The sequence below is a fragment of the Amblyomma mixtum genome, chromosome 7 (assembly GCF_055824585.1).
Source record: "Amblyomma mixtum isolate Tamu chromosome 7, ASM5582458v1, whole genome shotgun sequence".
Lineage (NCBI taxonomy): Eukaryota > Metazoa > Arthropoda > Arachnida > Ixodida > Ixodidae > Amblyomma > Amblyomma mixtum.
The window spans coordinates 126,195,901-126,208,783 of record NC_143018.1 but is presented as its reverse complement, the minus strand read 5'-3'; the positions used below and the strand labels follow the sequence as shown (position 1 = coordinate 126,208,783).

Here is a 12,883-nt window from a genome sequence, read left to right as displayed (position 1 = left end):
GAAACGCAGCCGAAACCTAGCACAAACGTCCGGAACGAGACAAAAATAGATTTGAAGCTTTTGGCGGTGTTTTATAGACTTAAATGATGTAAAGCAAGTTTAGATTAAATTTACAGAAGTTTTTTGAACATTAGACGTCATGTGATGGAAAATATTATTGCTCGAATGGCTTGTACTTAACATTGCCTTGACTAGATGGCACCACTGTTTTACATTTTTTATTTTTTTATATTTCAATTTCGGGGATATTTTGTAGACGAAAGTATGCGCTGCAGTAATAATTCGTTTAAAAAACACAGAAATATTATATTTTGGTAAGTTAGTGGCAGTGTTGACCCTTTTAGAAGGACCATTTGCATCCATGTCAAGAAGATGGCATTTAACACTTTCAAAACGCTATACTAGAATTCTGTGGGGATAAGTTGCTTACGGCACGCTAACGTACTTTCCCTTTGGTCCGCTATCACGCTAATGCTATACTAAAACTCTCTAATGACTTGCCGCAGGCACACACAACGCAACTATGGGGCAACTTGGACTGGCTAGCCACGACAAATTAGTCATGACCTATGACTAACCAGACATGACTGGTTGACGACTAGTTAGCCGTGACTAATTAGTTGATGAGTAACTACTCATGATTGGTAAATGAGTAACTAGTCATGACTAATTAGTTGATGACTGGTTAATTACTAGTTAGTCATGACTTGTGACCAGTAATGACTAGTTATGACTAGGACCCGGAACTTTAGGCATTTGCCTAAACAAGCCTATAAATGCCTAAACGGAGGATTTTTGCACTTGCCTGCCTTTTTGTCATTTTTTAGAAAATACTGCCTATTTAACTGCATTTTTTGCCTGTAAATGCCTGAATCCGGTATTTCGGTCCTCGGTGCCGTTTTTCAATTTTGAGACATCTGCTAAGTATGGTGAATGGTGCGCGCCGATGCACGCACAAAAGGTGCGGGTTTCTCCAAGCGTTTTTCTCGTAGTGTAAGTTGAGCGAAGTGTTTTTCTTCAAGTGTATCAAGAGGCGAACTTGGAAAGAGACCTGTCATGCATAGTGCAAACTTCTCAACATTGACGGCAAGGATGCCAAAGTTGGAAATGGCTGACTCTCAATAGATGAATCATTGACGGCAGTCGCCGAAGTACCAGCAGCACTTCAGGGACTGGAAGGAAAGGGCGCGCTACTGCTTCTACGAAGATGCAACAATTTGTAGAAAAAAACAGAGGCCTATAAACAATGTCACAAATCAGAGACTTTCTACGCGGAGACGTAGGGCCACATTACCCAAGGCCTGAGCCACTATCAACTCTCATGTTTAGGTTCGCGCCACTAACTTCATGTGACGTCGAAAAAAGCCTTTCAAAGTGCAAAGCTATGCTTAGCGAAAACCGAAAGAGCTTCAAGTTTGAAAACCTGAGAATTTGCTTTACTGCTTCAGTTGAGGACTGCGTATACGCTCCGTGCTTAACTGACAAATCTTGTACTAATAAATAAAGAGTATTATTCAAAGCGCCTATTTTTGCTTTATAGCGCCTATTTCAGTATTTTTTAGAGCTTAGATGCCTGCCCATTTTGGGGTTCTTTAGTGCCTAAATTTCCGGGCCCTAGTTATGACTCACTTCAGGCGTAACGGACAGATGGACAGTGACATGGCCGTGAGTATGAGCCATTAAAGGCTTTCGCCTTAAAATTTCTGCTCACATGCACTTCTATCGGCTGTGACAGCAGCACCACTGCATGTTGCTTACATCACAGGTCAGTGTTGGTCTACACCTGATCCCCATGCAGCCCTCGTACTGAGCTCGACAAGGTGTTCTGCTGCACAGCATAGGACTGCAGCGGTGCCCTAATGGTCTGAGCATCCGCCTCGCTTGCGGAAGGTGCCGGGTTCGATCCCCAGTGCTGCCAAGTACCCACCGGTGATACAATGGGTACAAGCTTTGTTTTGGCCTGGTGCTTGGCTTATTTAGGGTGAAATGCTGGGCAAATGGGTCTTTGACCCCACCTTGAGTAGACGAAAACGCCTTGCGCTGTGGTGCTCTTTGTGGGTTTCTATGTGGACACAGGCCACCACCCACCGCGGGTTCGAGCTTCGCGCGAGCCAAGGGCCTCGATCGGCCGTCACCACACACACACTGGGACACCGATGCGGTGCACTCAACCTCCGCTGGGAGGAGAGCGATTCGCCGCAAAGAAATAGGCCTCCAAGTTCACCAAGGAGACGTTTATTCACGTCGTCCTTCAGCAGTACACACACACTCAATCGTCACCCCGTCCCGGGGGCGCGCGAGGAGCAAGGCTCCGCTGCGCGCCCGAAGCGACTCGAGCAATGCGCGCCGCTAGCACGCCGCTGCAGGAGAATGTCCCCGCGGCAGTGCTGTGATCTCCCTCTCGTGTCGACCGTTGGGCCGGTTGCGAGAGAGAGTGGGCAATAAACGCAAGGTACGCCTGTCGGAGGTCGCTGGACCCCGCTGGACAGGCTCGAGCCGCTGCAGGTCAGAGGACACGTGCGGGCGAGCTCAAGTAAGCACTGGTCCGAACGGCAAAGGCCGGCACGGACAAACAGTAACGTACGCACCTTACGCCGTCTCGGAGGGATCTCTCTCTCTGGGCCCCGCTCGGACGGTCGCGCGGTGCGCGGCCGCCCAAAGAGGGTCCAGAATTCCCGCCAAAAGGCGCCAATGGCAAAGGCCCTTGGGGAGCCGGGGCGGAGCTGTGGCTAAATGACAGTGATTAGTCACCCAGCCGCCTCTCCACCGCCTGAGGCGGGGGCAAGGGAAAGAGGAGAAACAACGCGGGAGGCCGGCACAGCCGCGCAAAGGCGACGGCGGAAGGCCAGGATTCCCACATCTTTGACCACCGATGACTTTGCATCATATAAAAGCGTCATCATCATCACCACCATCATCATCCTCATGTTGCACAAGGTATGTCATTAGGTCACCCTCACACAGCTGTGAGCAAACACAGCGCCTGTACTCACGCGCTTGTTTGTGACGACAGCCCAGAACACCCGGGCACTGGGGGCACGGGAAACGCTGGTGCATGCCCATGTGTGCCTCCAACCGTTCCTTCGATTCAAACAGGCATTCGCAGGAACTGCAGCGGTACCAAACCTGCTTCCTGCCGCCGCTCTTCTGCCTAGCGCGACCTTCAACACCTGAGCACGGCTGCCCCTCTGTCTGCAGGTCACCTGCCTGTGGCTCTCGCATGGCTTGCCTGTGCATCGAGGGCTCTGTGGCAAGGGAGGCTGCGAGAGCCAAGTGAGAAAGCTGAGCAGCAACTCAACCATGTCACATGTGCACACTGTGCAAATGATTGCACCGACAAAGGACAAGGCACTGTCTAGCATAACGTTCAACAGAACTCTTAGAATCTTAACACTGCGGCAGAGGAAATAGGTGGCTCAGTGGTTATGACATTCAGCTACTAAGCATGAGGATTACACCACGAAATTCTCGATGTGGCAGCCGCGTTTTGATGGAGGTAAAATGCAAAATGACAGTGCACGCCAACTGTCCTGCCTGGATTATTCAGACAAACAGGGTCTGTCTAAGAGGCTGTCAAAAAGGCCTGACAAGTGTCAGTCCCATTTAGAACAACGCCTCCCTTCAATCCAGATGCCATGGCTTCAATCAGAAACACTGCAGGTCTCTTTGATTAGACTTGCTGCACAAGTTCTGTGAAGTTCCACAGGCGTGCAGCAACAGTTCAGGCGCACTTCAAGTACAGCTTGCACTGGCTGCTTCCAAAACGAATGGTCGCTTGCAGGCCTGGTCGTTTAGCTGCGCCGTAGCCACCAAAACACAGCCAGCTATGAGCCACCAACACAATGTCTACCGAAAACCCCAAACCACGAGAAGAATTTTCAAGCAGCGAATCTCAATAAGTTCTGAAATGAACCAGCCCGAGGAAATCGTTGTTTTACTGAAACAAAGTCGCTGCATCTCACTTGGAAGTCCCTACAACTGCCTGTCGCCAGTTAATCGAAGGGCAGTTCTGATCAAGGTTGCAATGCTTTCATGATGGCAGGTTCTCTAAGATCATGAATGACAGTTTACCAATATCCCCCGAGAGAAAAGAATACAGCTGCTGTATCTTGCCGGTACTCACCCATGGGGCAGAAATGTAGAGGCTAACAGAGAGGGTTCAGCTTAAGTTAAGGACAACGTAGCGAGCTATGGAAAGAAAAATGACAGGTGTAGCGTTACGAGATCGGAAGCGCGAGAAGCGGGTGAAACAAACGTGGGTTAATGACACCCTAGTTGAAATCAAGAGGAATAAATGGGCTTGGGCAGGGCATGTAATGCGAAGGCAAGATAACCGATGGTCCTTAAGGGCAATGGAGTGGATTCCAAGAGAAGGCAAACGTAGCAGGGGGTGGCAGAAAGTTAGATGGGCGAATGAGATTAAGAAATTTGCAAAATGCAATTTGCAATTTGCAAAAAGATGTCTGTCTTCGACTCAGCGCGGAGGCCGCGCAGCGCGTTAAGCGCGTGGCAATACGGTGGCCGCAGCTCGCATGGGAGAGGCCTTTGCCCTGCAGTGGGCGTAGTCAGGCTGATGATGATGATGATGGTATTAAATTTTGCTCACCTGTGGGTGCAGAGGGCACTGGTGTGCTATCTGTTTCGTCAGTGGTAGCCACAAACGTTGTGGTCTCCGGAGTTGGGCATTCTTGCTTCACTATAATAGGGGATGCACAGAGGGCTGAGAGAGAGAGAGAAAACAAAACAATGGGGGACACTCTTGCCACACTTGTCAGGGCTTCTGTTGCAACTTCTGCGCGTGTTTGAATCAGTTTCTGTGCAATTTTTCGTCCATCAAGCATCATATTTGGACTGCTAGCTGCAGTAGCAGCATCTGCTATGGTGTGGCAGCGCCAAAATTTGCATATATCATTTTTTTTCTCAATTTTTATTTGTTTTCCATTTACGTTGCACTTAACGTGGTGGGCAAGTTGTAATAATGCTGCATGGTCTTGCACGTGACCTCTCTCGACCAATCATCAATTTGATTGCCACCAGCCACAGTGGGCAGGTTGTTGTGATGTCACAAGGCAACTTGAACTTTCTCGACTAATCAGCCATCAGGGCAGTTTGTGATGACATCATCTCTCTTAACTAATTAGTGAATTTCGTGACACCGGACACCAGCAGGGTTTTGGTGCAGCAACAACTCTAATTACTGAGGGAGGATTGGGGCATTCCCACGTGGAAGGGTAGAGGGTGGGATAAAAAGTGTTAGTCTGGAGTTGGTGCCAGAAGGGCTGCCTCTTATCAACGAAGATCTTCTGAGGTGGCGGAGACAATCAGTAATGTCACATTAGTACGTGAGAATAGGTGAACGGGATTACTGCCACCTCCTCTGGGTTGAAATGGCCTTTTACTGGCACCAGGAGGATAAGTCCTTGGGCTGTCACATGAACACGCTCATTGCCAGGGAGAGACGCATGTTGAGGTGTCCACACGAGGAGGATTTTTTAGGATGTGACGGGTGCAATGTAGGGTGCAAAGCACGATAGGAGAGATGCATCTCTCTGTGTAGTTGCAAAAGATCATTTTGAGTTAGTGATAAAACTCTTAGGCGATCCTCGGTAGAATGTTTGAAAGAGTTCACATTTTCTGCTACTGATTCTGTTGTGGCTAATGCCCATATATGCGGAATTGGTCAGCCCCTGCTTTACATTCCCAAATCATTGGGAGTCCTCATACCACTCTCGGCGCAATGGTGCAGCGGTTAAGCAATGCGACACTGCCCCTGTCTTCAATATAGCCTGAGGATACACTTTAGGTGGAGAAATATTTATTTCCAATGGAAGCAAAAATCTCACCATTAAAGGATGTTTAGTGTTGCCTTTCAGGCTGCATTCTGAGAAGCTTTTGAGCAGAAATCACCGTTTAAAAGTTAGTGTTGACGCAAGCTGGGATGCAAAGCTGAAAGGTGGGGCAACGCACTGTTGACAGAATGTAAATTACACAGCACTGGCTCCCGACCAGCCTGGTATGTTACTTCCTGCTCTCACCATGATATTCGTTGGGCTGCTGGACCTCACTGGTCCATTCTGTGACACCTTGGCAAGCTGTCACAGACCCTGCAGGAACAACCTCCTGTTCTCCTTCAACTAAATCTGCATAGAAAAAGATGACTTCACTAATGGGAATGGCTTTCCGGTACTTCCACCAACAAGGAACAGACCCTCTCGACGCTGTGCAAGCACAACCCACTGCAACCGATAAAACCTACAAGAAACCACTCGCAAATTTATCAGTTTCCTTTCCAGCCACGGTTATTAACGCAAGGACAGCAGCAAGCAAGCTTTTCAGTCGCGTTCTGCACATAAGCTTAGTACAAGAGCATTTCAAGCATATTTTCCCAGCTCAAAATAAACATACAATAAAACAAACAGTCAAGTTGCTGGCTGCATCTTTTAGCCCTGGAGACCGTCCAGTATTCTGGTAAATAAATATGAATTGAATTGAAAAAAATATATACAGCTTGGCTAGAAGTAGAAAAAAAATGGCTGGGGTTCAACGTGATTTGGACCTAGCTATGCAAGCAAAAGCTTTGTATGCATGGTCTCCACTGTCTCAAATCAAATGTCAAGGTCAAGGCCAGGTACCCAATGGTTATAGATGTATGATCACGTGGTCATACTACCATAGCACAAGCCATACCACTACGCAGTTAAGTTCGGTTTGACCTTGTGAGGCATTGAAGGTCATCGTCAACGTGGTGCCCACTGTCTGAAACTAAACGTCAAGGTTAATGATCAAAGTCAGGTACCCAATGGTCATAGTCATGTGATAATGTCGTCATACTACCATAGCTTGGGCCATACCACCACACATTAAGTTCGGTTTGACCTTGTGAGGCATTGAAGGTCACTGTCAATGTGGTGCCCATTGTCTCAAATTAAAGGTCAAGGTCAATGATCAATGTCAGCTACCCAATGGTCATAGTCATGTGATCATGCCGCCATAGCTTGGGCCATACCACCATGCAGTTAAGTTCGGTTTGACCTTGTGAGGCGTTGAAGGTCGTCGCCAATGTGGTGCCCACTGTCTCAAATTGAATGTCAAGGTCAATAATCAAAGTCACGTACTCAATGGTCATAGTCATGTGATAACGTCGTCATACTACCATAGCTTGGGCCATATCACCATGCAGTTAAGTTCGGTTTGACCTTGTGAGGCACTGAAAGTCATCGTCAATGTGGCGCCCACTGTCTCAAAGCAAATGTCAAGGTCAATGGTCAAGGTCAGGTACCCAAAGGTCATAGTTATATGATCACGTGGTCATACTACCATAGCTTGGGTTATACCACCACACAATTAAGTTCGGTTTGACCTTGTGAGACATTAAGGTCACTGTCACATCGAAATCAGAAATTGTACCTCGAGAAGCAGAGTATGTAAACATAAAAACCTAAAAACCTGATCTGACAGAAATCTGTTTTATACTCATTTACAGGGTGCAAATATTTTTGGTTAGATGGGTACATAGCTATGCTGATAAAAGTTCACAAAAGCATTTCAAAATATTGGGATGTTAATGCCAATGCAGCAAATGGGTACAGATCCTACCTTATTACAAAGAACTTTACTTTGTATATAAAGCTAATGCCTTGAGCTGCAGAAAACAATATTTTAGTTCTACCAGAACACTCAGCAGCAAGAAAAATACATAACTTTTCTTAACCACTTTGCTAACTTGCAGCTCAGCTGCAGTGAGTGAAAAGTTAGCACTTCACACTGCTTTGTGGCTAAGGCAGGCAGTAGTTTTACGATAAATGTGCCTTAAATGAATCTCAAAATACATTAAAAAAAGATCCACTAAACCTTAGTGCTGCTAACCACTTTAACGAAATATCATTAACAAGAGGCACTCTCAAGAAAAACAATGAAGAAATATTGCACGACCTTTGGCACCCTAAACCAGTGCATAAAACAAAAACCCACATTGGTAAATTACATTACTTTCAAAAACAGAGGAAAAGAAAGAAAATAAAAACTGACTGCTAAGTCAGTTGAGCCATAGAAAAACATTCCACAAAATGATGCACATGCTAAAACAGAAGAACAAAGAATTGCACTAAAAAGCACAATGACTACAGGACTGCTTCTACTATACACCTCCACTGAACAGGTAAGAAACAACAACTGCCCATGAAACAGCACAATAACAAAGAGTACAATTTCTAGCAACATTAATTTCACACAAAACATGGAAAAATGGGGTGAATGACTGCTAACAAGAGCCACACTATGTCAGAACTCATATTTGGAAGTGACAGCAAGCAAACAAAATAAAACATTCAAATTCCAGAAATATTTTTAAATGAAACCTGAAAAAAAAAAAATGCGACATAGTGCAAAACCAGCAAAGTAGCGCACAGCAATTACAGGAAGTGCAGAGGCAATGTATTTCACGGAAAAAACTACGGCTGCGAGCAAAAAGACCCTTCACATGCCATAAAATCGACATTACAGAGAACCTGAAGGTCCCATGGCACTCAGTATGAAGGGCTATCTTCTGTCTGCAGCAAACAATTCTTGCAAGCAAAATGCATGAGCACTTTACGATGAGACGAAAGCAAACATGTCTCAGCATCGGAAAATAGGCAACTGAAGAAGACACTATCATGCTAGTGCCATTTACATTTTAAAACAGTGGAAACAGTAAAGACAAACTGGAGGAGTAGGCCAAGCTAGAAAAAGCGCTGCGAGCAAACCGAACACAGTTTTGACATGAAACAGCACAGACAAATGAGCGTCTCGGGTAATCACGAATGATCGGCGTCAAATGAAAAGAGAACAGGATACCTGTAATGCCAGCGCAAGAATACCAAAATATTAGCTGTTAGAGAAGAAATATAGGCAAGACGTGTGAACACTTCCATGAATCAGTCTTTGCACCAATGAAGTGAAAATTAACTGCTTCAGTATTGAGAGCAGTCTCAGTCGTCTACAATCTTACGTTTTCCATTTCAGTTGTCTTGTTCACATTTCCACTGTTGCCGATAGCACAGTACTCGCGTGCGCTCAATGAGTGCAGTACACTACGGAGTACAGTACACATCCCTGTAGCCATGTGCAAGCATTTGAAGACCACATAAAGGTGCTTCAAATATGTAATACGGTGGAGGTGACAATGCTACTTGCAGAAGCATCATCTGTTCACTTCAAACACAAATCAAACATGAATAGCATTACGCAAGACAAGAAGTGCTTTCTCTAAGAAAAAATGGAATTCTAACAACAGGAGCACACACTGAGACAGGTAGATCACCAGAGGGGGTTCACAGCAACACACACAGTCACACACAGAGCACGACGCAGGAAGGTCACCTTGAATGTCTAGAAAGGAGCGTTTGTGCAGGGTCAAGCCCACAGCAATATTCTTCCAAGATAAAACCTCAGATAGCCATGTCTCATTCTAAGTGATAAACTGACGCATGGTAGCAAGAAAACTTCAGTGCAGGTCATCTCAGAAAACTAAAAAACAGGCTGCAAGCCGAACACGGTGCGACGACGTGCCGCTGTCTTCGCTGCCTCCTGTGTTCAAAGTTGCTTGCCCGTCAACTGCAGAACAGAGAAAAAACACTTAAAAAAAGCTGCCTAGACCTGGTGACAGCAAGCACAGAACAGTTTGAACTCAGGCATGAAACTACTCCGAAGGTGCTCACTTGAACAAGCCACTGAGAAGAACAGATAATACAACTTTCAAATTTTGTCACATTCATTTTGAGCTCACTGTGCTAAGCCTTAGTACTTAGCACAGCGAGCGCTTAGTGCTTGCCCACTCAGTGAAGTGGGCAAACAAAATTTGTTCCAGTTAGCAGGGTGAGTATAAAAACACCCCTCCCCCCTGTCCTTTCTACTATCCCCTCCCCTCTTTCTTTTCACTTCTACACACTGCCTGCTATCCTTTATTTCCGCTGCCCCAGCTCAGGTGCTTCCAGCAGCGATAGCAGATGCCGGGGTAGAAAAAAATTCTTTTACCTTCCATATTCAATGCAAAATAAAAAACCACTACTACTACTACTACTTCTACAAAAAACAATGCATGCACAGCTATGCAGAGGGCAGCAAAATGTCATGATAACGATTTAAGACATTGATGAGTACGGGTTGAGAAGCACCAACTACAACATTAAAAGGCCCCGTATGGTCGGATACAACGTAAGTCTGCAGTGAAGCTCCGCCCACATTCAGCCTCCGCGCACAGAATTCCTCCACGACAAAAAAGTAGTCCGCTGCCTAAACGCTTCTTGTTACCTAAACAAACAGCTTATCACAAGAAGAAAATCATGAGCTCTAGAATTTTAATACATGGATTGTTTGACATAGTCAAATATTAAAAAGCTGATTTTGTTTACTGTTGAGATTGAGCAGCAGAGTAATACAGGACTCCGCGGACCGCAGTCCAGTGTTAGCAAATGCTATTTTTTTAAGTTGTACCCTACTATAGCAGCCTTTGAAGAGAGCACAAGAATTGACCCAATCATTCATTAACCAGTTTAATCCCAATAATGGGTGGGCTTGTTTACACTCAACACAATTTGCACCACGGATAGAGCACTTTGGGACTCCTTTAACACACACCTGAAAGTTGTTTGGCTGTGGAACCAACCTTACAGGACTAAAGACAATAATTTTTGCTTGCGTGTTTTCTTCTTCCCAACAATGCATTAAACATTAGCATCACCCCATGGCTTTCCCTGCGAACAACAAATAATTTATAACTGAATTTCTCTTTAATACTGTTTTGGTTTCAGCAACCAATGATCGCTGTGGTGCATAAGGAGTGTTTATTTTGATGAAAGGCATGAAAAAAGCTGCAATGTAATCGCTGGTACGCAGTTTTAATTCACTACAATGCTTATTAATATAGCCTGCTTCAAAAGTTGGAATAACAAAACAATGCATCAGCGTTCATACTACAGTTTTTTTCATGCCTCGCATTCCTGAACACTTCTTAAACGTCATAGCCATCATTCGTTTGATGAAACCCAAACAGCACGCAAAATAAATTCAATTCTGAATAACCTAGCACTTGTAGGCGAACAGCAAGCTGTGACCCACGTACTCTAATGTCTTGCGCATTACAGAAAAGAAAGGATGCAACTAAAGCAAGATGTCCGTATTCCTTTAAAAACATGCTACAGAAATTCGAGGAGCGAACGATAGGAGGCTAGTTGGTACAACTGGTTTGGTTTGGTTTATTGGGGTTTAACGTCCCAAAGCGACTAAGGCTATGAGAGACGCCGTAGTGGAGGGCTCCGGAAATTTCGACCACCTAGGGTTCTTTAACGTGCACTGACATCGCACAGTACACGGGCCTCTAGATTTTGTCCTCCAAAGAAATTCCAGCCGCCGCGGCCGGGATCGAACCCGCGTCTTTCGGGTCAGCAGCCGAGCACCATAACCACTGAGCCACCGCGGCGGCCTAGTTGGTACAACTGTAGCAGTAAGTAATGCTCCTGGGTCTTGGGGTGTCTCTGAACCTATTTTGTGGAAGGCATTTGGCAAAACACTGCAATTCTTGCAACGGCAACTGCACTCCGCTTCTCAAGAAGATGATCATCTACACAAAGAATAAAAAGGTGCGAGAAATTTTCCAAGTCTTGACGATACCAAAATATGACCCTGATTACTGTGTTAGCGAGGTTCCAATCAATTTATGCGACAAGTAAAATAAAATTTGTGCACAGTGAGCCGATTCTGGTGGCATGCTTGACACCCACAAGCTCGTTGCTCAGGTGTTGCTTCAGTGGAAAGTCTGCATTTCTCCTGCGGGTATCTCTTTTGTGTTTTGTCCATTGCCTAGTTGAGGTTTCATATTGACTCTACAGAACGTTCTTTGGGCCCCTAACTGGCATAAGCACTAGTGAAAGACAGAAATCAGATAACAGTTATTGGCCTAGGCAGCTTCAGAGCACTTAACCTACCATTACACATGCAAATTTCCTTTCGTCATATTTGGAACACATCTGACTACACAGTGCTAGTTATGAATGTATTTAGAACAAAAAGCAATTGCTTTCTCAGTCTATGCCACCGAATGGAACATTGCTGGTACTCATATTTGAATTAGAGAAAAAAAAAAAAAAAGAGGTGTTGATGGTACTCGTATACCTGCCCCTACAGGTTATTGCACCGTTGACAGTAGCCTGCAAAATATTCACGTTAGCGCTCTCCGTTCACTAATGTTGCTCCTCAGGTCCAGTTTACTCTGACGAGATCACTGTAGTTCTTTCGATGAATTAGGACTATACATCCTTTGTCCGTACGGAAAGTCATGCAGTCGAAGAGGCAAAACAACCTGAAAGGAATGCTATAGTGGGATTAAGAATGTGCTTCAAAAAAAAAACAAAAAGGTCGACAGCCTCACACAAGCAAGAGCTAGCAGCACGGAGGGTGGGGGGCGGGGGGGGGGGGGGGGGAGGAAGGGAGGAAGAGAGGAAGAGTGGGAGCAAGGAAGGAAGGAAGGAAGGAATGCTGCCTCAGAGATGGTGACACACCAGCGTAGAAACAGGGATGTCTCCACACGGGTGATGCCAAATCATCATTGGCTGGTTGGGGCCACTTAGAAATGGCAGCCCCAGGCACACTCGGAACAAATTAAAAACATGGGAGAAAAATGCCGACTTATGCGATTTCCACAACATGAGTCACTTTTCACTTTACACGATTAACACCACACATCCACAACACGCCAAGAGCAAAGAGGCGGTCATAAATACTCTCCTCGTGCAGAGTCACGAGAAGAACTGTGTGCATTGGGGAACAGAGTCGAGATGATGGTATCCAGGAGGAAATTAGGAGGAAAATGATGGACTGGGACAAGGCATGTACCATATTTTCCGGT

At 45.6% G+C, this 12,883-nt stretch overlaps 1 protein-coding gene across 3 annotated transcripts in view; it reads right to left on the bottom strand.

Moving 5' to 3' along the window:
- LOC149337432 (zinc finger protein 296-like) overlaps window positions 1-4,313 on the bottom strand; it is a 41,276-nt gene extending 36,963 nt beyond the window's left edge. Inside the window, exon 1 of one of the 3 annotated variants that reach the window (XM_089553443.1) lies at window positions 2,994-4,313. In XM_089553443.1, coding sequence (XP_089409569.1) covers window positions 2,994-3,237 — 244 coding nt within the window. In that variant the 5' untranslated portion in view covers window positions 3,238-4,313. The remainder of the gene's footprint in view (window positions 1-2,993) is intronic. The other 2 variants (XM_089553445.1, XM_089553442.1) reach the window with 2 other exon arrangements.
- Window positions 4,314-12,883: the final 8,570 nt, after the last annotated feature.